The 24,774-nt window shown below is 45.7% G+C and overlaps 1 protein-coding gene across 4 annotated transcripts in view; it reads right to left on the reverse strand.

The window, feature by feature from the left end:
- LOC115782780 (nucleolar protein 4-like) overlaps nucleotides 1-24,774 on the reverse strand; it is a 139,992-nt gene that overhangs the window by 59,233 nt on the left and 55,985 nt on the right. The window contains exon 1 of one of the 4 annotated variants that reach the window (XM_030733196.1): nucleotides 3,536-3,552. The exons of 2 other annotated variants lie outside the window; for them this stretch is intronic. In XM_030733196.1, the coding sequence (XP_030589056.1) occupies nucleotides 3,536-3,544 (9 nt within the window). In that variant the 5' untranslated portion in view covers nucleotides 3,545-3,552. Of the gene's footprint in view, nucleotides 1-2,998; nucleotides 3,136-3,535; nucleotides 3,553-24,774 lie in introns of those variants that run through there. One more of the 4 variants, XM_030733195.1, reaches the window with a different exon arrangement.

The following is a 24,774-nucleotide window of genomic DNA, read 5'->3' on the forward strand; positions in this document are numbered from 1 at the left end:
GTGCAGGTACGGGCAGGAGCTTCTTTCTGTAGCTCGCTGTATGCCATCTTTGCCTCCATCGAAGGGCACCAGGAGCTGCAGTTCCTCTGCCATCCTGCAGAAAATGAAGGCCAGTGCAAACCGATGGTAGAGCAAACCTGTATGTGAAGAGCTGAATAGTTTCCTATGAACGTTGAACAGTGTTTCCACTTTATTTAAAGCGTGGCAGATCAGAGATAAAACAATCTCCTAGCATGCCCTACTTCCACTGTTAGAGTGAGGATCACATCTCCCCCTTTATAAGAAACCGAAGAGGAAATGTAAAACCAAAAAGTCTGCAGGAGACTCGAGCTGAAAGCTAACATCTTTAGCACGCAGCGAAGCCTAACGCAACCTCTGAGAGGACCTCTGCTGACCTGCTGCATGTTAGCGGTTCCTAAGGTTAAGGCTAAGATGGTCCAAAAAAACCTGCTGCTTCTGCGAGGGACACATGGACATACAGCACTTCACATTTCTGGAGTTCAAAGTTCAGGCTGCAGAGACTAAAGATTGAGGGCGATCCCGTGAACCTGCAGCTCGGCTCAGAGGCTGAGCCGGATCCGTAAACCAAGTCTGACGAGGCCGTGCTTCAATCTGCTCTTCAGTCATCACCAGCTCACATTACTCTGAATTATCACATCACCTCCATGCTGTAATCACTGGTTAGCCTACAGCTCTTTGTTGCAGTGCTGCAGGACTCGTATTAGACCTGTATCTAACAGGGAAATCTGCTGGATTTCATCATTCATAAAGATTCACTGAAAGACGTGAAGTCATAAAGAGGATCGCCTTCTCCCTTAAAGAGAAACATAGAGGAAGTCATTCTTCTGGTTTAATGACTTCCTGTCTTGTAGTTTTGTCCTTTCTGGATTAAAAAGGCAAGAATTGAACAAGCACAGTGAGGCGTCTTTGACATGTTATAAAGGACACTCCAGATTTCTCTTCCTGTCAGCAAACCCCAAGAAAAGCATGAAAAATAAATATCAGCGTTGTGATAAGTTTTCTATGTGATTCATGCTCTTATCTCTTATTCCTCTGAGCTGCCAAACAATCACACTGTAGTTTATCTGGACTCAGAGTGGTCCTGCCCCCCCAAAAAGCCAATTAATTGCCAAAACATTAAACATATGAGCCAATCATGGTATTATACCAGCCCTTAGCTGGGGGTCTTCACGGTTTCTCTTCTCTTCTATAAGGACTTTGCTGAAGCTTGCTGAGGACCCGTTTGGCTTGGTAAATCATAAAATATAAACTTAGCACAAAAAGTAAGGAAATGTGTTTGGTTGTTTATTTCTTTGTTGTAACAATGCTTCTTGGCAATAAATCTACTGTTGGAAAGTCCTTAAATATTGCGTTGAGTGTGAGGGTCGCACCCATACAAAAAACTTGCCAAATCTTCTCTTGCCTCTTGTTTGGTGTCGTTTATTGGATTGGATGATTGAAGTCTGAAGAAATGAGACATACAGGCAATTATTTATATATATATATATATATATATATATATATATATATATATATATATATATATATATATATATATATATATATATATATATACACACACACACACACACTGGGATTGCTGCTGGTTGTAGAATCTCATCTTGATATCTCTCTGCAATGATGACAAGCCTGACTGTCTACGTAGGTTCTCAGTCATCTTGGTCATGGTAGTCGTTGGAGCTTGAAAAAAGGCGACTGGAGTTTTTTGAAGATGTTTCTCCTCTTATCTAAGAGTTCTAAAACCAAATGGTGGAAAGTCCCAGGTATTTAAACCCTGGTGGGGACTGTCCCCTTGGAGGTGGTCGTTGACCCACTACTGTTCATGTGCATCACCAATCGAGCCAAGGTAGGAAAAAAGGCGCGAGCCCTTACCATAGAGCAGGGTGGATGCTGAGGGTCATAGTGCACAGAGGTCACCAACTTTCTGCAGAGTCAGTCACTACAGACCTCCAACCTTCATGTGGCCTTCAGATCAGCTCAAGAACAGTGAGAGCTTCATGAATGGGTTTCCATGGCAGCTGCATCCAAGCCTTATATCACCAAGCTCAATGCAAAGTGTTGATGCAGTGGTGTAAAGCACGCCGCCACTGGACTCTAGAGCAGTGGAGACGTGTTCTCTGGAGGGATCAATCACACTGACTGTCACCAGTCACTAGTATATGACGAGTATATGAGTTTAGATGTGTTGGATTACTCAAATAGTCCCAAACAAATACACTATTTACTCATGTTAAAGTATTGTGTCAGAAAAATGACAGTGTCCACAGTTTTATGCTGTTTTTGGAAATATTTTCACCTATTTTCTCTGCAAACTAAAATGTTCATGAGTGGTTTTTTTTTTACTTTATAATCTTTAGTAGAATCCAAGCTGGGAGTGGAGGTGGAGTAAAACATTGGTAGGATATGTATTTATAAAATGCGATGGATATAAAGCTCCATTTAACATTTAATTGGATTACTGATTAATACCAAACAATATCTAATTCTCTCCACAATCCTCCAAAACAGATGATATATCAGTATTGGAGGTGCATCATCTCAGAGACTTTCTAACCCTCAGCCTTCTTCTCTTTATGGGTGTGTGTGGTGTTTATTAATGATCTCAGTAATGAGACGTCCTCATTTCCATACAAATGAACAGGAACGCTGCTGCCTGATAGATTAACACTTAAACAGGGTTTGGAGCGATCGCACAAACTCAATAACACACTTTAATCTCTGCTTCCATACTCACACCTACAGCTGCCTTTTCTTCTGTCTGCGTTTCAAAGGCGCTGAAATCTGTTATATTTCCTACATTAATTTACAGACTGGCTGTGGACTCATTTCTGAAGGAGAAATTTCACAAATTTTAAAAGGATCTGACATTTATGCTCCGAGTGCCTCGATGCCAACGTCAAACCGCAGACTCCTGGCACAACACGAACTCCAACACAAACTCCACAGGTGAAACTAACACAGATAAGGTGAAACTGACCTCAGCCAAAACGACACTCAACATCCACCGTGAAAATAACTCGTGGCGGGACCTCTGCTCGGTCAGTCATTTTCCCAGCTAATGTTAGGTAAGGCTAGTTTGTCCATGTTAGCCTCAGTTTTCTTACGTCAGGGGTCGGCAACCGTTAACACTCAAAGAGCCATTTGAACCCAGTTTCCACGGAAAAGAAAACACTGAGAGCTGCAAATACTACCAGAAGCTGGTAGCAGCTACCGCGAGTGACGCATATATTGAAAAACAAAATTAATAAATAAAATGATTTTATTTTAATATTTCAAGATCACAATAATGTTCCAGTTTAGAACTACAACAAAAAACAAACTGACAAAAATAAAATGCACTTCAATTGGATACTTATAATTTACTTCTGCAAGCCGCACAGAGCCGCAGCATAAGCCTGAAAGAGCCACGGGTTGCTGACCCATCTTACGTAGTAAAATGACCATAAAGTCTAATTTGCTCAAAGTCTTTGGGCTTATTTAGATCAAAATTACTCACTTCACTCAGAAAACTAACCGTGATCATGCAGCAGGGCCGGCTGACCTCAGCTTGAGGCGCTTTAATTTTACAGCAGGTAAGCTAACACGTGTGGCTAATGTCAGTTAATGATAGCGTGCCTGCTAACACGGATGACTCAAACCATCTCGCACAGAAAGCTCGTCTCCTGAGAGCCTACGGTCGGCTAATTCACCAGACAGTCGGGCTGATCCGCTAACTAAGCTGCCCTCCAGCGTTCAGTCTTAGCCTCAGTTTCATGCAGCTAACTTCCAGCCAGCTAACTGTATCTTCTTGCTAACATCATCGCAGGGAAAAATCCTACCCAAGTATAAATGCTAGGTGGCTAGTTTGCCAGATTCCTTCAGCAGCTAACGGATCCGTGACACTTAATAATGTTAAACTGACGTCAGCCAACAAACTGCAGAACTGTGCCTTTCTGCTCATCACATTTAAAGCTGTTCACCTTCATTTAACACAAAAGCAAAAGAAAACCAAAGTGAGCTGTGAGTTTTCCCCCTAAATTAATTCTGTTGTTCTGCGCTGTAGAAACCACACCGCCCAGACTCACTGTGATGATGATGACTGTGAGAGGTGTAAAACAGAACAGTACACCTCAGCTGAATAATTAACAGCCTCCTTCCTCTTTTGTCTATTTTTAAATGGAAAAAGAGAGAAGTGAGAGGAGCAGCAAAACCTAAACTTCCATCAAAGAACAACGGAGGCGGCTTATAGGAGCTGAGGAAGAGGAGGAGGAACCGTGATTATGATACACGCAAAAGGCTCCGCAGGTCGTCTGTGCAAGCAGTTCATTAAGACCTGTGGTTTAAAATAAGGAGACATGTAAACTGAAAACTGTCCAGCATGGACTGAAACACCTACATGGGTCGTTATAGATGGCAGGAAATGAGAGAGAAGCTGCAAGCGGAGTAATAGAAGAAGAGGAGGAGGAGAAAATCTGGACAAGGAGAGGTGGAGGTGAGATTTGGAAAATGACAGGGAGAACGCTGCCAGAGGAGAAACGAGTGGACGGAGATCCTTCGGAGAGGAATTGAGAGGGAAGCGGCTGAAGCTGCGGACCGTGGATGGAGGATGGAGAGGGCGAGAGGAGCATCTGAGAGGGAAAAAAAACAGATACTGAAAACAGAAGAGGAGGGAGCAGCGGGTTGGGAGTACAGGGAGGAGAAGTAAATGATGAAGAAGATGATTTGTGGTGTAAATCATTCAGTCCGAGACTCCTGGTTTCTCGACCCACAGCCCTTCCTCATCCCTGCAGAGATCAGTCTGTGGAAAATAAATTCAGCGCCACAGGAAATATATCCTGCAAACATTTACTTCCATAAAACAAGCCGAGCGTCCAGCTGTCATTCAGCATCTCCTCTGGTTTCAATATGAAACGAAGGCCTTCATCTGTTCTTTGTCATACTGTGTGGTCAGCGCTGACTGATGCAATTTATCCCAACAATATCTGAGCTCTTAAAGATATTTTTAGTATATAAATGAAACAGTGTAGGTCGTATGACATTACAAAAACTCTTTAATTTCATACAGAACAAAATAAATCATTTCCTTTACAGAGATATCACGCATTAGCTTAACCCAGTCTACTAACGTGGACGGTTCCTGCCTCGTTTCTACGTGAACGCAGTGTTTTAAAGACCGAACCCGTTAGCTTCATCCCGACTGTAAGACATGAGCTTCTCAGCTCCACTTTAAATGAACCTTCAGACTAAGCTTGCAACTGAAATACATATAAATAATTAAATTTTACTCTCCCATATCCTAAAGCTAGGAATGCTCTTCATCAGGAGCATCAGGATATTCTGTTAAGCGTTTTTAATGAGATTTGTAGGTATGACCTCCAGCTGTTAAATTAGCTAAACCTTTTTACTGTCACCTAAACTTTAAAGCAGTTTCTTAAGTAAAGAATCAGCCGGTGAATGTTTGTAGTTGTTCAGCTGGTTTCTGATCAGCTAGACTGAGTGAATGTTTCACTTTGTGTTCATGGTGGAAGAACTTTGAGACTGCCTGATAGTCTGTGGGTTAGCAACATTACCATAGACGTATATACATAGACGCCGCATAGAGCGCTGACTCGTACGCCAATGTCGCCGCCATATTGGAGGACGCAAAAGCGGCCAACATAACATGAGAGAGATGCTGCACTCTGGTGCTGTGTGGAGTTGTTCGAACCATTTTACATTTAAAACGGGATCACATGGGGTTACCTTTCACAGGTAAGACTGAAGAATTGGTTTTGATTGTATTTGGCCATTTTAACATTTTTAAAACAAAATTATTTTTTTGTGCCTAACAGTTTCCCAGTGTATATTAGTGCATATTTGAATGTGTGAATGAATGCATTAACTTAAATAATGCTTTAAGAAAGGCAATGAAGTTCAGTCCATTCACTTGTATTAGTTCACAGCGCAGCTTTGCCTCCTCCAATATGGCAGACACACAGTTACGCCCCATCAGCGGGCCAACCCAGTCAACGAGGGGTCTGCGTATATATGTCTATGAACATTACCCCCCATCGAGAATGCCGTCCAATGACGTCTCTACCTGTTCTTCTTGTTCTTCTGGTGCTTTTGTGGAGTCTATCGTCCGAAGTTCGACCTCACCAACGCAGTCACACTGTATGATCTAAATATGTCAAAGTGATCGACTCAGCAACTCTTGCAAATAGCTTTGTAATGATGGCTGTTATTCAGACCATTGTAAGGCTTTGTTAAAGACCCTGCAATAATCACCTCGCCCACCGACGGGGAGACGTGTTTCTGTTTGCCCATTAGCCAGATAACTTGGACAATGACGAACGGATTTTGCTGTGTCGTTGGGGGTGGTACAAGGAACTTTATGAAATAACTTAATAACTTTATACTTTGCCTAGACCCACATTACATAGATCTATTTTGTCCCGTATTGTTTAATGTTAGAATATCAAATTTAATGAAAACACTGTGGGGTGAGACTGCTAACTACGTTCAACCCTCCTCCTTGATCTGAGCCTCTGTTGCCAACTTGTGTAAGAAAACTCGCTGTCGGCTGTCTCAAAGGTTGATAAAGGCCGAAGCGAGGACCAGGGATGGGAGCGGGTGGGCAGGCTCTGTGTTTAAGTGAAGGTTCGGGGGTTGGAGGGTGGAGGGTGGAGTCGAAGTGAGGTCTGGGCGATGCCCAAGTGTACGAAGGCTTTATGTACACAGAACACGGTGACAGCAGAGGATGTCGCTGTCACTAGTCACTTTTTGGAAAAAAGGTCACTATGGGGGTCTGAAAATCCACTGAGCCCAACTGAGGTCCAGTGTTTTTTCCGGGTTTGTTCCCGCTGTCTACACTAACCTCCTGAGAACTGCCTCCCAGGCTACTGCAGGTGGCAATTCTCGCAAGGCTAGTGACAGAATTCAGTTTGGAGCGGCAGGAATACTTTTTCAAAATTATTATATTGAAATACGGGAAATTTACGGGAAAATAATAATATGGGAGGACGGCGGGACAGAGGGGTAAAATACGGGAGTTTCCCGGCCAAAACGGGAGACTTGACAGGTGTGCCCTGAACTCCGGTCCTTCCATGAACTCTGGCAGATACAGAAGTCTGAGGCTGGAAAGCATCACTGTGTGTTACCTACAGACTGACAGCAGTGTGTGTGTGAAAGTAAAATTAGAAACCAGAGCATAAGTCTGCACATTATTTGGTGTGTGTGTGTGTGTGTGTGTGTGTGTGTGTGTGTGTGTGTGTGTGTGTATGTGTGTGTGTGTATCCAGAGCAGAACAGCCGGATCTGGTCCGAAAGCTTTGCTAAGCTAATCGAGTTAGCCACCGGACAAACGGAAGGAACCGTCTCTGAGCTCATCTCCTCTCCTCACGCTCGTCTCTGCTCAGAAAACCTCCTCCGTCCAAACATTTCATCCTCTGAGCGACAGACACGACGACAGACGCAGCTTTTGTGTAGAAACCTGAATCAGTGCAGTCTGGCTGCACCAACACAACATTTTGGGCTTTGGAGTTTCACTCCTCGTCACCGGTGGATGATGGCAGTGAGGGCGACGGGGGGAGACCTGTGTCTGATTTTATTAGTGTAACTGTGGCTGTGCTTTGTTTATATGCAAAATGATCAGTAATGATCTGTGAGGCCTCGCTGTGAGCTGGCACTGTGAGCTGCAGACAGTGGCTGTGCTGGGATTTCAGCTCAGAGATCGAGTCAGATCGAAGGACCTGAGCGCTTTGTAACATTTGGGTTGTGTTCGGTGGTGAAGAGGAGGCGGCAGACGTACTTAGCAGACAGTCAAAAACGCACAACCACACTGGTACTGGAATTCCAGTGTTGTCCTTTAATAAACACACTCTTCACCAACCTTATAAAGCCCAGTTGAACGGCTGCTGCATTATCATACATGAAGGAAGCAGGGTTCATACAACCCGTAACATTACTAAGAGTTGGGGAGATAGAAAAATAGAGGTCTCCCTCGATCCATGCGTTCATCTGCCAAAACGTTTCTCCCACGCTCTCTACAGAGGAGCGGTGGCGCACACTTGTGACATCACTAACCAACGCTTAGACTGTCGTAAAGAGACACCACACAATTACAACTGTTACAACCTGCACCAGGTGAGCAGGACGTCACAGTAAAGCCACAGGATCCTGTCCCAGGATTTCTCCGGCCTTTTAAAAAACAAAAAGCAACCACTAAGTATGAAAAAATGCTAAACCTAGAACACCCTCCAAAGACTGCCCAGATGGTCTAACGTGGACCCACAGTGCAGCCACTAAACTAACAGGAACCATCGCGGACATGTTCTGCATGAAGTGCCAAACATCGCTCCATCCACGACTAACACGGAGAGCAGAGGTCAGAGTTTAACGGGAGACAGCTGGAGCAGCAGGGAATCAGCCAGCTGTGATTATTAAGTACGTGTGGGAACGTTTCTAATACAGTTCAATGCTCTAATAAACCTGATGATTTAATGATGCAGTTTCATTAACTTAAATTAACCTGAGACTGTAAACTGAGCCTACACAAACACCTGATTATCCTAAACTAAAGATTAATCTCTCAGCCTATGCAATAAAAACCCAATAAGACCTGCTGAGGTCCCGAGGGGACTTCTCTGTCTCCTCAGTCACACTGCTTCAGCTCCTCTCAGGCTGTTAAAGGGGAACGTTTTCTGCTCGTTTTCCTTCCTGCTCCTGGAACCCCTTTAAAAACATCCTTTTAGGTTAGGAACTGAGTCAGAGTCGTTACTCACGATCAATGAAACTCCTCAAAACAGACCCGGAAAGAGATTCCTGTGTCAGTTTGAACATCCTAGGTGACGTCGCTCTCGAGCCATCGTGGTCACAAGATTCTTGACCTTCAGGTTGCTGAGATTCAAACTCATCTGAGAGCTTCAGCAGATACACCTGTGGCATCAATTTGAACGTCCTAGGTCACATCGTTCTGGAGTTATTGGGGTGATGACAATACCGCGTATACAAACAGTGATGAACTGATGTTCAGAGCAGCCGGAGCTTTGGACTCACACTGGGCTCCTGACATGAAAGCCTGACCATATGAACATCCACCACAGCAACAGGGAAAGAACAAAAGATCCACTTTAAAAATGTGTGGGGACATTTTTTTAATTGAAAATGGAATAATATGGAATAAAATATTCCACACACACGTGCATCCCTGTCCTCCTACTAAATGATCCGCCCCATGCACCTGCCCCGAGGTGCGACATGCACGGCTCAAACACACTTAATTAAAAAATGCATGCTGCTCCTCACTGGAGCTGCTGCAGAACATCTCAAAGGTGGAGGATTTTAGCTTATTAATTCAGGTGGTGGGCAGCTTATGTAACACAAAGTCGGCCGTTTGGCTGCGCAAAGATTGTGAGGGGGCAGCCATGAAAGTTTCCAGTCACTGTAGGATTTCCCAGGAACGACCTGTACTGTCTTTAGTGCAGCTTCATTATCAGGAAGACAGAAAACCGGGACAATTTCTGGATGACCTGGTAGATAATTTCCTAAATAGCACGTCTGACACCGGAAATACTAAAAGGCGGGTCTGGCACTGACCCGCCTCAGGACCCGAGGAGATTAGGCTCATAGTGTTTCTGCCTTACTTTAAGAAGCCTGGAGGAGCTGATGAAACAGGAGGGAAAGCGTCACAGCATCACGTCCCTGAAACACGCCATTACATCATGAAAACACGCCAAACAGCAAAAAGAAAGCTGCTAGCTTTCTGCTAGGCTTCCCTCAGCTAACTGACCTCTGGACCGTGTTTGTGCTGTTGGAGCCTTTTTAATGCAATTATCTGACCAATAATATGGCTGCTGTGGCTTCATTGGACTAACGGACCGTCCAAGAAGGCGGAGCTCCAGTTTGGTGAAATTCTGGGATTTTGATTGGATGTTACTGATTAGCAGGTGTCTGTGTGTGATGCCCCCATACAGTCTGATACCCAAGCTAGCTAGCATTAGCTTCTCAGCATGCTGCCCCCTGTGGTCACTGCAGGAAACAAAGAAAACACTGAGGTAAACCTGTGGGCGGCGTCCATCTTTTACGTGCAGTTTTGGACCTCAGACTATTGTAATTATTATTAATGACATTAAATCTGTGAAATGCAAAAAGAGCTCCTATTTTGAAAGGGTTCACTGATCTCAGGTCTGTTTGCTCCTCTCGGGGCGTCGTGCACGTCTGTGTTTTAGAGAAATGTTATCAGTACACAAACTGAGTCCCAGCAGAGCGGCCAACATGAATTTCATTAAGAAAATCAATTAAGGACGTCCCTCCCCTCACGTGGTGGGGGTGGAGGAGGGTGGAGGAGGGAGGTGCATCTCATTGTGCTCACGCTCTTTGTTCTCTTTGTTTTAGAGGCTGCTGTGCTGCAGAGCTGGACCTTGAAGCCTCTTAAATTGGCATCCTTCCACCTACCCATCCACCTCCCCCCACCTCCTCATTTATCTCCCTTTACTTCTGCCTCCCTCCCCCCATCCCTTCACCAGGCCATCTTCATCTCCTCCTGCTGCCCCATCCTGCCACCTCCTCCTCCATCAGCCCTCTGTTCCCACCTCCCCCACCTCCACAGATCTCGTGTTTTCATTCTGCTCCCCTCCCCTCGCCTCCCTCCTCACTCGCTGTCATGTTTGTGGCTTCCATGGAAACCGATGTCTCTTCTAATGATGTTGATTTCATGAAATTCTGATGCCATAAATAGATTTTTAGAAACAAGACTGAGACTACTGGTCACCATCACCATCATCATCACCACATTTTACTTTATGGACGTGCAGCAGCTCCACGACAGTAGGATCTGAACCCTGCGAGGAGAGCCGCTCGACTCTGGCCAAAGTCCCGATCGTGATCGTTCAGATTAGTTTGTAACACGATCGCTCGTTAACGTGAACATCGGCACGGACTGAACTTTTGGAGGTTTTCTCCAGAAACTGTATATTTCTGTTATCTGCTGCTTTAATATTCATAACAATCTTTGCCTATCAAGTTGCCTATTGAATCAATCAACGTCTCCTCCAACATGAATTTACAGGAACTGGCTCTCTGCTGTGGGCTGGGACAAATGCAATTCAAACCCATACCCCCATACCCACCCCAGACCACAGTCTGCAAAGTGCCCAGCAGGGGGCGACTGTACAGAAGTCTGAGAAAACGAGCCTCCTGCTCGGCTGGCCTGAGCTCAGTGAACTCTCTCCTGATCAGTTTCTGGTCTCAGGTGCTTTCAGCTGAATCGTTTGGGGAATTATGGTTTCATTAGGGTCACAAACGAGGGTCATTAACTGCTGTGTGAGTGTCAGATCCACCCACTGCTCTCCATGTATGGTTTCAAACGCCTAGATGGTGACACTGAAAATATTCAGCTGAAGACGTCATAAACCAGCAGGTGGTGTTTTGATGGTTATGTCCCCTGGGAGGGAGCTGTCAGCTTTGGCCTCACATGTACAGACAGACCGTTATCGAGATGCCCAAACTCAGCAGAGAAGAACCGTAACACGTTAAAACGCTTCAGTTTTAGTCAGAATAACAGGAAAACATCCACAGCTGCAGCCGGATGAAGTGAAACCCACTCAGACACAAAGAGATCAGCTCCATTTACGTGCTAAAAGGCCGCGTTCGTGAGTCATCGGTTTGATTGTGCCGTCACTGTGAAAATCGGTTCACTGTGAAGAGGCAGCGGGGCTGAAGGTGGACGAGAGCGGTATCTCACTTCCTGTCGTGACAAAGCAAAGGAAGCAGCGCATAACAGCTGAAGAGGGACGGGCAGGAAGTGACGGCGGCCATGTTTAAAGCTCAGCGTGACGACTCACACAGCTCGGAGACCCGACCGACGCTCCGCACTCAGTCCAGCAGCAACGTCTTATTTCTGATTGCATCCAGAGATCGATGAGGGCCGGAGGGAAGAGGATCATTTCTGAACTGAGGGAGAGGTGAAGATATTGATAAGAAGCAACACACACACACACACACACACACACACACACACACACACACACACACACACACACACACACACCAAGGATTAGCAGGGTGCAGGCCGGGCAGCTCCACTGCAGACTATTGATTGGTGAGAAAACCAGCCATGAAGAGGAGGAGGCGTGTGTGTGTGTGTGTGTGTGTGTGTGTGTGTGTGTGTGTGTGTGTGTGTGCTCATGTAGACACAGTAATGATGCTGTAGCAGTACAGAGGCAGTGAATGGCCGAGTTTCAGAAGGGACGGCTGGACAGCAAATCCAGGGAAAGACGAGGATGTCCGTCCGTCAGCTTCCTGTCCGTCCGTCAGGTCATAAAAACCTCGTAGAGTTTGCAGCAGAGAGAGACGGACGACCATAATCGATAAGCTGCTGCTGACCTTCACTGAGCAGAGTGGGTTCAGGAGGATGAGCGCAGCAATGCTTTCAATCTTCGTCCTCGTCTCCGGGTTTCTGTCTGCAGGTTATTTAACTGAACCAAAACTAAAAATGAGCAGTGAAAAATCATTTTAGCTTCTGGAATAAAAATGAAAACTAAAATTCTAATAAGAAGCAATATTTTATAGTTGAATGAAATCTGAGCATAGAGGAGATCTCTGGTTTCAGTCGGTGCTGTCAGACCTGTGGGGAGGAGCTGATGCTGTCAGTAAACTGGGGGGGTCCACATGGCCGTGAGTCGAGTGCTTTATTCAGACCTGAAGTTTGACCTCGACACAATATTGTGGAAGGCTAAAAGGCAGTGAGACTAATACAAACTAAAGCAAAGGGAACAGAATTCAAACAAACAATGAGAGACTCTATAAAAGCTCCAACTCTACAAACTGATTTAACACAGAAATCTGTTTTCCAGCCTGCTGCTGTTGATCTGTTTGCTCTCCTCTCTGAGATCACCTGAGACTTACCTGCTGCTGATGCGCTCGACCCCATATACGGTGTCCAAACTAAAGGCATCTGTGCCTCATGCCCCTCTTCGCTTTTCTAGTCGGGGTTGGAAAATAGTTCCCAAATAAAAGCTGCGCCGACACCGAGACGCCTCGATGTCCCCGTTTCCAGCTGTTCAGGAGCAGTTTGATCTTTTTATCAATAAGAACAAAATGAAAGAAGAACATCTGCAGTCAGACCTCCTGCTCCTCCTCATCCTCGGATCAAACTGCTCACATCACTGCACACCAGTCAGACACAATGTATCCAGATGAGCATAAACTGATTAAAACAGGTGCTGCTAACACCAGTCTGTGTGTGTGTGTGTGTGTGTGTGTGTGTGTGTGTGTGTGTGTGTGTGTGTGTGTGTGTGTGTGTGTGTGTGTGTGGACCGCTGTCACACGTGGAGACGACGTCAACATCCGTCCGGTCTGAGGTTCGGCTCTGACCCGATAGATGACGTTCCCGTTTCAGCCCATTTGCTGGGATCATATCAGGCAACTGTTCCAGTTAGCCGACCTTCCACCGGGAAAATGTTCCGACTTACAGTTTTCTTCAGTTTGCCTTCCAGCTTTTCTGAGACGTCTCACCGTAAAATCGAAGAGAACCTCCTCCTCTTATTCTCTGCAGGTTTCAGGCTGTGGCGGAAGGATCCCGGATCAGCCAACACACCTGTAATAAGGTGTTCTTCAGCCTGTTAGCTGCGCTCTGAGCTGCTTACGTTTCCCCACATTAAGACTCAGGCCGACGTGTTTTTGTTAGTTTAGTTATTCTGGTTGACAAAACCAATACCAACACAACTAACCAGCGAATCATATTTCACACTTCTTCAGCTCCTCTGCCTTACACCATAAAACTGCTCTCACATTAGTTCTGCAATAATGACCACTTACATCTGTGATTACCAGGAAAATCATTATGAAATGTGGGAAAAAGCAAACGCTGGAGCTGCATCTTAATAGAAACACAGTAATCTGAGTAGCTAGGACTAGAAAACATTAAAAATAGTTATTAGCTGGTCTCCCTCCTCTGAGCCACCAACCAATCAGCAATGACTGTCTGAGCAGGTGGACAGCACAAACCAGGTGCATCCATCTATCCACCTGTGTGTCTCACTGCTGAACCATCACCAGGCTGAGCTCTTTCAGTCTCAGCCAAACCTGAAATAACCAGCGAGTGTGAGCTCTCACACAGGACTCACACAAGCCGTCAGCTGCAGGTCGGCCGCAGCCGGTGCTTCACTGCAGCGTAACCAAGAAGTCTGCCTGTAAGTCTAAACTCTGAGAACATCATCATCATCATCTGTCGCCACTACGAGGAAACACAGAAACACAACCACAGCCAGCCACACCGCTACAGTTACACAACCTCAGCTCACACATGGACGCTCAGTCTGCCTCTCCACATGGTTTAAAAGGATCTGTGTGTGTGTGTGTTTGTGTGTGTATCCAGGAGCTAAATGACCGAGAGGAAGACAGATCCATAAATGTCACGGAGAGAAAGAAGAAGAATAGAGACAGTAGAGACGAGAGAGTGACAGCGAGGAGGAGGAGAAGCTCGCTCGTCTATTCATCTCTACACAGACACACAATGACCTTGTCCTGATATTAGATAAGCTGTGTGTGTGTTGTAATTGTATTCAGACACATATACATGGACAGAGTGTGTTACGTGTGTGTGTGTGTGTGTGTGTTCCTGTGTGTGGGAGACAGAGATGACACATCTACTGTCAGAAACACCAGTCACATCTCCTCCGTCTGACTGCTGATCAGCAGCTCTGCCGAAGAAACGTCTGCACAAAACCTGCCGTAACTACCTGAAGAGGTGCAGCGACAGGTGAGACAGGTGAGACAGGTGAGACGGGTATTCCTGCAGCCGGCCTTCCTGTGTACGGATCTGTTTCCCGTTCCCAAAAACAGGCTTCACTAATATTAAAGAGTAAATTTAGTATTTTCTGATTAGTTTGAATCAGTTTAGTTTCAGCCTTATCAGTGATTATTATATATGATTATTATATGGAGGGCAAACTGTACGGTCATCTTTATCTGTAACTAAAATGTTTACCACACCCAGTTTTAATTCTAGTTCGCTATAATAACCTGTAATAACCATTAATAACATGTAATAACCTGTGGTAACCTCAGCTCTGGGTCATTTACTGTGACTTGTGCTTCTGTATAAGGCTGTGATGGCTGGGTTTGCTTGTACACAGAGATCTGCCAGCCTTTACTCAGCACTGTGCACACACACAGAGATCCAAAAAAATCCATATTTGCCTTTTTTTTACATAAACTCCAGTGAATTACTGAACTGTCTGAAAACACGTTACACAGTCTGAATGCAGCAGAGGAAAGTCTGCCCACAGGAATAATAACGTCCTGCAGCCGCACGCAGGACGGAAAACAGCCGGCCGATAACTGCAAAATTAATTCTTTAATAAAAACAAAACTGGCCCAGGCCGGTGAAAACGCTCTCATCCCACCCGCACAATCAAAACTCGACTCCCTGAATACATGTGAAGCTTCTTTATCAGCAGGAAGTCAGCTGCTTCAGTGCTTTTCCACGAGCAGGAACGCTCGACACGAGGAGCACGCGGAGTAAATATTTCAGACACAACCGAAGGCTGGAAGCTAAACTAACAAGGATGAAACAAGCCGAGAAATTCAGCCTCCAAACCGAGGCAAACAAGGATGCTGAGCAAAACCTGCAAACATGCAGAAGTGTGCGTGTCCACTGATGGAAGACACACGGCGGCACACGCGAGGCCACAGAGCTGGAAATATTCAGTATCCGTCTCCATCCTCCTCTTCCTTTTTCTGCTTATTAGTGTGAAACCAAATCTCCACTGGAAGCAACCAAAATCTAATTTTACAGGTCAAAGAGTGCAGCCGGATGTCTGCGTTTATCAGCCACTTCCTATGTTCTAATATGAGCCGGGGATATCAGGTCCTCTGCTGCTGAGAGTAACACCAAACCATCCACACACACCTGAGCATTACCTGTACCTGCGACTGCGGGGAACATGCAGAGACAACAACCTGAGAAAAAGCATGAATAAAAACATCAGTGTGCAGCACATGTGAGAGTTCAGGTGGAGAGAACATGTCCTCAGCATGTCTGTGGACAGCTAAGCTTCAGACTCGAGCAGAACATCTCTCCACCGAGCTCGTTTGATCGGCTCCGGGCTGCTCTGGAAGTTTCTTTACAGGAACGCCCCAGAGGCAGAAGCTCTGGGCGAACAAACCCAGCGCTCCCCAAACTGAACCTGAGGACGCTGCTCATCATCTTCAGTGCGCCGGGGTTTGGTGGGAAAGCAAAGGACGTTTAAAAACGCGAGCTCGTAACTGCGGCGGATCTTTATTTCTAACGATGAGCTCAATCTGAATACGGAGCAAAGCCGGCATCACGCCGGAGCGCCGGCTGTTTGTGTCCCTGAATTCATCCTTGTTGACTGTGAAGATGACAAAACACCGTTTATCCTGTTAACAGTCACAGAACAAACGACGGCGTTCTCACTGAAACCGCTCATCAGTAAATCAGCCGGACAGCTGAGGACGAGTCGCCTAAAGTCGCGTTCACGCAGCTGCAGGCCTAATGTGCCAGATAACACACACTAGTGATGGGAATTCCGGCTCTTTAGGCTCGGCTCCCAAAGAAGAGCCGGCTCTTTCGGTTCCCAAATGGCTCCTTAGATTTTAATGTAAAAAAAAAAAAGTGTAAAATTAATTACTAATGTAAAAACGAGACACAGCGCACTTCAAAAGTGCCGGCATTTGCGGACTTCCGGTCACAAATACTGTAATACACTACATGACTGTGAAGTGTAATTTCTGAGCTTTCAGGAACCGTTTGTTTTTTTGATAGCACGAATGTCGCGGAGTTCAGGTGAAAAGTCAGCTGATCAAGTTCCTTTGACCAGCTGTGAGGTGAGAAGCTACGTCTTAATCAGCTGTTCGTGCCCTGTAAGGTCAGGAAACCCGCGATTCAGCAGCGATCGCCTGGCGTTAAAGGATTATTCTGATAGAGAGCAGACTGCAAATTTAAAATTTAATACCGTATACGAGTTGTTCATCCCTCAGTGGAATTAGAAGAACACAACAGGGCAGGTCATCAGGCAGGAGAAACAGGACCACCTCCTCAAAGGCCCTTGATTTTTCTGATTTCCAATCATTTGTTTTATAATTTGTATTTGGAGCACTCTATTATATGTTGAGTATATAAAGAAATGTTTGATATAGGCCTAATGTACGTTTTTACATTAGTGATTCATTTGACACTTTTTAAAAAAAATTAAAATCTAAGCAGCCATTTGGGAACCGAAAGAGCCGGCTCTCTGAAAAGAGCCAGAATTCCCATCACTAGTTAAAATGTGTCCAGTCTTTGCTACGCTTTCCGTCACTCACTGCCCTCACCGTTCTCGTGTGTAGCCTCTATGTAACAACTTCCTTTAGCTCTTTCCTGTCTCCGAGCACATTTTGCAGGAGCCCCTCCCTCTCTGGTGTTTGTTTACTCGCTGTGCAGTGTGTCCCTGGACCCTCTCCTCCCGCTCAGTGTAGACCATCATATGCTACCATTCATCTTAACCAATCACGTGCGGCTTCCACAAAAAAAAAAAGAAACGAACGAAAAGAAAAAAGAAACGGTTCACGATCGGGAGCCGGCTCCTGTCGTTCACTTCAAAGAGCCGGATCGTTCGCGACCAACCCATCACTAACACACACTGAGCCTGCTGTAAAACACCAGGTTCTCTTGGTTCTCGGTTCTCTGGGCCTTTATAATTAAATTTATATGTGCTGGGTTTGAATCCGCTGCTTATGAGTGTGCAGCACAATGCAAACGGGCCTTATAATATGGATCCTCTGCAGGCAGGGCTGCACTCACTGATCCACATAAAGGCTTCACATGCTGCTCTTCTGCTTTTGTGTCGCTCTCAGTTGTTTTCTTGTTGTTTTCAGACTCCAGAGGCGGATCTGAGGAGCGGCGCTGGTGTCCGACCGCCCGCCCGCTGAATCTGCCGCCTGGAAAGTTTGACTAAAAACAGCTGAGAGACGATCGCACGCCGACACACACGGAGCAAAGAAAATGGTGAGGTCAGTCTGTGTGTGTGTGTGTGTGTGTGTGTGTGCACCTTGATTGACAGCATGCTCTGAACTATCACCATGGAAACTGAACTCCACAGACAGTACAGAGTGAGGGAGGGGCTGATGGGCCGCTCGGTGTCAGCGAAGCAGGAAAACAGGAAGTCACACTGTCCCAGAGAAACAACTGACACGGAAGCTCAAAATTCTCGTGGTCGTTATGGGATTTTAGAGCGCTCCCTCTCTTTTTAAAAATCTATTTGGCAGACTCACTGCATGATACATGATATACTGTAGCAGCTAAAAGCTAAAAGCTCATCTTCCTCAGCGGCGTCGCCGTCAGCTGTGGAAAATCTGAAGCTGACACATAAAAGCACTCAGAGAATAAAACAGCCTTTAAATAAACGAATTATTACACTCTACAGCTGCAGTTTCATTTGTGCTCAGCTTAGTGGCTGCAGACCTGAGGCTCCTCCTGATTAATCAGCTGATAAAAAGTCTATTTTTTTAGGAATAAACTACGGCAACAGTAATGGAACAAAGTTTTCTCTCTTTAAATAAAGATGAAGTGAAAAAAAACAAAGGAGGAAAAACTGACAGAGAAAATCGATTTTTAATGACATCATCGTGACAGTTTAACAGCTGGAGTTAAACTGCAGCTGCAGCACATGAAGTAAAACGAAGGTCTGAATGTTTTCTTTCTGCCTGTGTAAAAAAAGACCTTAAAGTGTTTAAAGGCAGATGCTGTCTAATGTTAGGACATTTTTCTGCTGTCAGTAAAAGTTTGATTTGTTTACTAAGTTAAAAAAAAAATCATATTCTTTGTTAAAATAGTTTGAACTGAAAATAGAAAATGTTTTCCAGTACTAAGGATGTGTCGACCCCTCCATCCACCCAGAGCTTTTATAATGTCACCTGACATCATCCTTTAATACCTGTCATAATTCCTGCAGCTGATAGAGGAATCCTAAAGCACCAACGGACAAAAAGGCAACAGGTTCATCCCAGTGCTGTGGACAGAAAGGCTGAGTCTCAGCTAATCATTGACTCAGAGCGGGACGAGGGAGGGGGAGCTGTTGTAAAGTGTTAAAACACACACTGCTAATAACAAAGGTTTCTGCACACTAATTCTTCAGCAGCACTGTGGAGGGGGTGGAGGACAGGAAAAAGCTCTCCACACTCTTTGGCAATGAGGGAATAAGTCAGCGAGCTCATCCCTCAGCCGGTCAGGGAGTCCTTCCACAGCAGCCAGCGAGAGGCATGGATAGCAGAGATTAGTGAAGTCCAACACTCTGAGCTCCACTTAATCCAGTCAGTCACAAATCTGCCCCACGCACAGCGATTAACCCCCTTTCTCCTGCAGGGAGCGATCCAAGGGAAACACAGCTCGCATTAGTCCGGTCAAAGGTCACCGCTGGATCAGGCTAGTTTCACCAGTGCTGAGCAGCTGCCAGTCAGCACAAACTCCAACACCAGGCAGGTTTCACCTCACACTGACAACAACAGCTTCATTAACCAGTCTAACACTGAGCCGAGGTGGAAGAAAGAAAACAGCTGAAACTGAGGCTTCAAAATGCACCATTTAAAAACCATCTGCAGACCCTGAATCAGAGGTCGCACCTGTGCACACACTTTACCTGAAGACCACATAAACACCTGACAGACCTCTCACGAGGCTGGAGAAACAGCTTCCCTGTGCAGGGTTCATTTTTCAGACTGGGAATGAGCAGCAGTCAGCTTCAGCAGATTGAGCTGTCCATCTCGACTAACAGCCGGGCCACACACTTTACACAATTAGAAATCATGGATGAGACAAAGAGGAAGGATGCTGGAGGAAGTGAAGCTTCAGGGAGCGGTGGAGGAGCAGCTCTGGCTGCATGGATGAGCTCTGGAGGGTTCCAGCGGCTGAGCACCGAGCAGACTCAGCAGTGTGGCTGCAGGCAGCGTTAGCTCAGGTAATAACATGGAAGCACTTCCTGCATGACCACAAACACTGACGTATGCAGCGACACACAGGTGGGGCTGTTTCCTGTAAGGTCATAGTCCAACCCAAACCACCAAAGGTCAAACAGGCCTCCTCGCTGTGATTCAGGGCTGCGATCGCTGAGCGGTCCTGCAGCCGACAGACACAAGTTTTTCTTTTAAAAGTTTGTCCATCTTGGGTATTCCAGACAGAAAAAGCTGAACCCTCGCTGGGTCTTCAAAGCAGCGGGTTTAATGAAAGCAAACAGGAAAAGGATTCCCAAAGAGATGAAAACTGCACCCGAGTCAGCTTCTGTTCATCTAAGTTTTTATTTCTCAGAGAATAAAGGAAGCGAGAGGGCTGAGGAAGATCTCAGATCTCCACAACAAACAAAAACCTGAATATTTGGCTTTAAAACACACCGAATGAGCGTCTGCGCTCCTCACCTCTGTCAAACCGACGATCAGACCTCAGAGACAATGAATACGACCTTTATGGCACTCAGAGCTGAACCTCTTTCTCTTAATCTTTCCACTTAGGCCTCGTTCACATGACATTTCCGGAGAAAATGATGTCGTTCACACTGCCAGGCCACAAGTTGGCGGTGGTTTTTTTTTCTCCAAAGCTTGTTTATGGAACACACACATGTGTGGAGGGACTCAGTGGGATGCGCGGCAAAGATTTGTTCATTATTTACAAAATGGCCAGTATGAGAAGCTTTGTGTGGACTGACAACGAGGTTGGATCAACACAACACTCAATTATAAAACTGCAAAAACAGGAAAATACTGACTGGGAATCGTGCCACTCGAAGTACGCAGATATTTAACTTAAAGTTTAAGTTAAGTTCAAAAGACTGAGCAGCACAAGAAGCACTCATGAATCCACCATTGTGATTGTTGTTCATCTATTAGCGCATGCTCAGAAAACTGTGGCGGTTGCAACCATAGTGTGCATGTGCGAGTGCCCCCGTTTCCAAAAAGCGGCGTTTTCATCCGTTTACACGGACACGGAGGCCGTTTCCAAAAAGTACCGTTTTGACTCCGTTCTCGTGTAAACGCTTCAAAACGAGTGTAAACGGGGCCTAAATGATCCATTTACCTGTGACCTATCAGCAGGTGATTCTGTGGGCGGAGCTCTGACAGAAAACAGGGACGTGTACCCCAGTTTTACTGATTATAAGCCTGTGAGCTTCTTGACTAGTTTACTGTCTCTGTGGCTTCACTGTGCAACAATAAAAGCATCAGTATGACTGAACGTATGCAGAGGCTCAGTGAGGACTAAGAGCAGAGAGCTGTACTGTTATCGGTGTGATCCATATCGACTGTAACAGAGATTCTTACTGATTTCTAACTGAAACAATAAACTCTGATCTCCACGTTTTCCTCACAGACTCTGAATGTGTTTTTATCTGCTGAGAGCTGAAAAGATTTAACCCCACAAACGCTAAACACAGAGAACCCCGGCTCCTTCAACCTCGCCGCCCACGCCCGCCTGAAGGTTCGAGCTGCTCATAAACAAACAAGACGAAAGCTGGAGAAGAAGGAGGTGAAGCCCGCTCAGAGGGAGCTGAAGGGGAGAAGCAAAAGCAGATCTGATCACATCGTTTATCCTCTTTTAACAGGAGCTGCAGCAGCCTCACGGATGGGAAATAAAATAAAGCCAACGAATTTCACCCAGCGTGTCAGGTAACCACCTGAAAGCGAGCGCAAACGTCACAAACCAAACACGAGCTCGTCGCCGACAGGAAAACGAGCTGTGACGTCTGTGATGAAGGACTTTATTTCCTGTCTCCAGACGAGGATGCTTCACCATGGCAACCAAGAAAACAGAGCCCTACAAAGCGCTGCTGTTTAACCCGAACTTTCCCCAAAGATTTTTACCCGACAACATGAAAATAATAAATAATAAAAAAAGTAGAAAATAATAAATTCATGGATTTGAACACGAATGAGACCGAACGCGGACGGTTACCTAGGTAACACGCCAATATAACCACTCATGTCAATCAACAGCATCCTGCACTCTCATTGGTAGACACTACAAAAGCTCACCTCGAAGTTTATCTCAGGATCCGCCCACTTTGTTATTTCACTCAGAGTCAGTGAATATCATCAGCAGTCGGCTGTGAGGTAAAATAATCATTCTGCATATTAAACATTTGGCAGCAACAAAGCAGTTTTGGACTCCTGACCAGGAAAATCTCCAGACTGACAAAAACATTCATTTTTAACACGAAGTTTAAATGAATCAGCTCAAATACAGGAAAATGCAGACTAACACAGTCTCTAACATACAGAACGGCCGTGCTTCTGTGCACAGCTGCACCCCGAAGGCCCGATTCGAGCAGGCGCCCCCCGACAGCAGGTTTTTCACGGCTTTATTCAATGGATGCAGTGGAGAGAGGCAGGCCGGGACTCGAACCTGCGGCGTCCACACTGCCACGCGGTGTATGTATATGGTCGCCTCTGAGCCACCCCGGTGCCCCCCCCGTCAGCAAGTTTCAGTGTGAATCAGGAGCCAGGACGTCGAACGTGGACGTCGAACGTGGACGTCGAACGTCTCCTCTCACGGTCTGACTGGATTTCTCCCTGTGTGAGGAGCATCAGCGTCATTACAGCAATCATGAAGGTCCCTCTGACAATTTGAAGGAAACGCCTCCGCAGTTAATCACTCAGAACGTGAGCGAGTTCATTTACCTCACGCGCATCACGTGGAAATGCTGACAGAAGGTCATACAAATGTCATGTAGTTAAAATGCAGAAACAACAAAACGACAGCGATGCTCTCTGCAGCTTTTAGCGCTCTGCAGGCTGGAAAATGATGACCTGCCGACGACCTGCCGACGACCTGCCGCCTCCGTCACTGTGAAGCGCCGCAGGAGGACGGCTCGCTGCTGGAGCAGATCCGAGTGCGTGAAATATGATTTTGTCGTTATCCAGCAGGTTACAGCTGGGCTTTGTTCTGGTCGTTTTCCCTCTCTCCTGCTAACACTATCAGGCGGAGCTGAGCTGGCGTTAAGCTCCCGTCCCACCTCAGGGAGGAGCTTTCCCGACAGGTCCTTTGCTCCTGCACCTGGCAGGTGGATCACAAGCTAAAACCCTTCCTCTGCATCCATCCTGTGTTTTGGTCAGCACAGTCTCTCCCTATAAGCATCAGTGGACTCGAGGGCTGAGCATTCACATTAGTCTCCTATGATGATGATGATGATGATGATGATGACGACTGCTCCTAACGGTCAGCATTTAGCAAGAATCACCCATCAGACTCATCCTGTGCACCGCGTCCTTTCAGGCAATCCTCGTACCTGCAGTTTTTTTTGTTTCTGCAAACATACATCAATTATTCGCTCGTCCTCCTGCGCGGCAGGTGCTGGTTTCTTTTTTGAAGCTAAGGATAATTCTCAGACCCTGCACAGATTTTCAGGGACTAAATCATATTAACCCTTTGCTGTTAATTACGTTTGCTTTTTGACCACTTCAAGGGGCCACAATTTTTACTGAACTTTGACCTAAGAAATGCCTACCATCTTGTCCGCATAAGGAGGGTGGATGAACCACATTCAGTCCACCTCTTAAACATTTTGAGTACCCAGTGATGCTGTTCAGGTTAACCGTGCCTGGTGAAGGATGTGCTGAGGGATTAACACATTTCTGTTTGTCTGTCTGGGGCGGTGTTGTCTCAGCGTGTGGCCCTGAAGGTAAGCTACACCCGTGTGTTTCTGTCTCCCACCGTCTTTCTCCTTCTGAAAGAATGACACGGGTGATGGTGAGCTGTTACCTGTTAGGGGGGTGGAGGGACGGGTTGGAGGGGCGGAACCACCTTTAGTTGTCCGGATGGATCAGAAGAATCTCTCCTAACTTCAGAAAGCTAAACGTCTAAACTCCAGACAAGCGTGGTCTCTGTTTCTGGCAGTTTTTTTAGTCATTTGGATCCTGATGTGCAGTCTGGACAGTTTGCTTCAGAAACCAGTCCCACTACCCGTGGGACCCCTCTGCCCCCCCCTACATATGACTGCACCTCCAGTTAGTTTTCAGCCAATGTTTCAAAGAGTTTTTAAAGCTAGAGTAGGTGCCACAGTTCCTGATATAAGCTGGCAGTGTGTTCCACAACTGTGTGCCTCTAATGGACACCACTGTTTGTCCTGCGCCGCTGTACATTACAGTCGCCTCTGGTCAGTGCTCTTGTGTTTATTGGATTGCTTGTTTTTTTGCTTATAAAATACATTAAAGGAGGGGGAACAAGTCCATTTAAAACTTTATAAATAAAGCAAGCATCCATAAAAATCTGATAACTATTGAAATCCAAAATATTGTACTTGGTTATGATGTTACAACAATGATACTGTAAAGGCTTTTTATCGAGAATTTTCAGTGTTTTCAGTAAGCTATATGACTGAATATCATGGCATGCATATAAGCCTTTGCTGATTCTGTTGTCAGAGAAGGTCTTATATGTTTGAAGTTTGACAGATTAAGTTTAATTATGGCTGAAATTCTCTTTACGTGATGCTTAAAATTTAATTTGGAATCAAAAACTACTCCAAGGTATTTAAATTGATCAACCACTTCCAATGTCTCTGCATTGACAGATGGCTGCTCGCTATCTGCTGGCAGCCGAGAAAAAAACATACAACCTGTTTTTCTAAAGTTAAGATGTAAACCGGAGACCTGGAGCCAGTGAGATTTTGGTGTCATGGTGTCAGAAAGTAGTGCAGCAGCTGCATTTTTTGTTTTCGCATGAACATACAGTACAGTATCATCTGCATATAATTGTATTTTTGCAGTTTTGCAGACATTGGGTAAATCATTAACATATAAGCTAAATAAT

This window comes from Archocentrus centrarchus, chromosome 7, assembly GCF_007364275.1.
Source record: "Archocentrus centrarchus isolate MPI-CPG fArcCen1 chromosome 7, fArcCen1, whole genome shotgun sequence".
Lineage (NCBI taxonomy): Eukaryota > Metazoa > Chordata > Actinopteri > Cichliformes > Cichlidae > Archocentrus > Archocentrus centrarchus.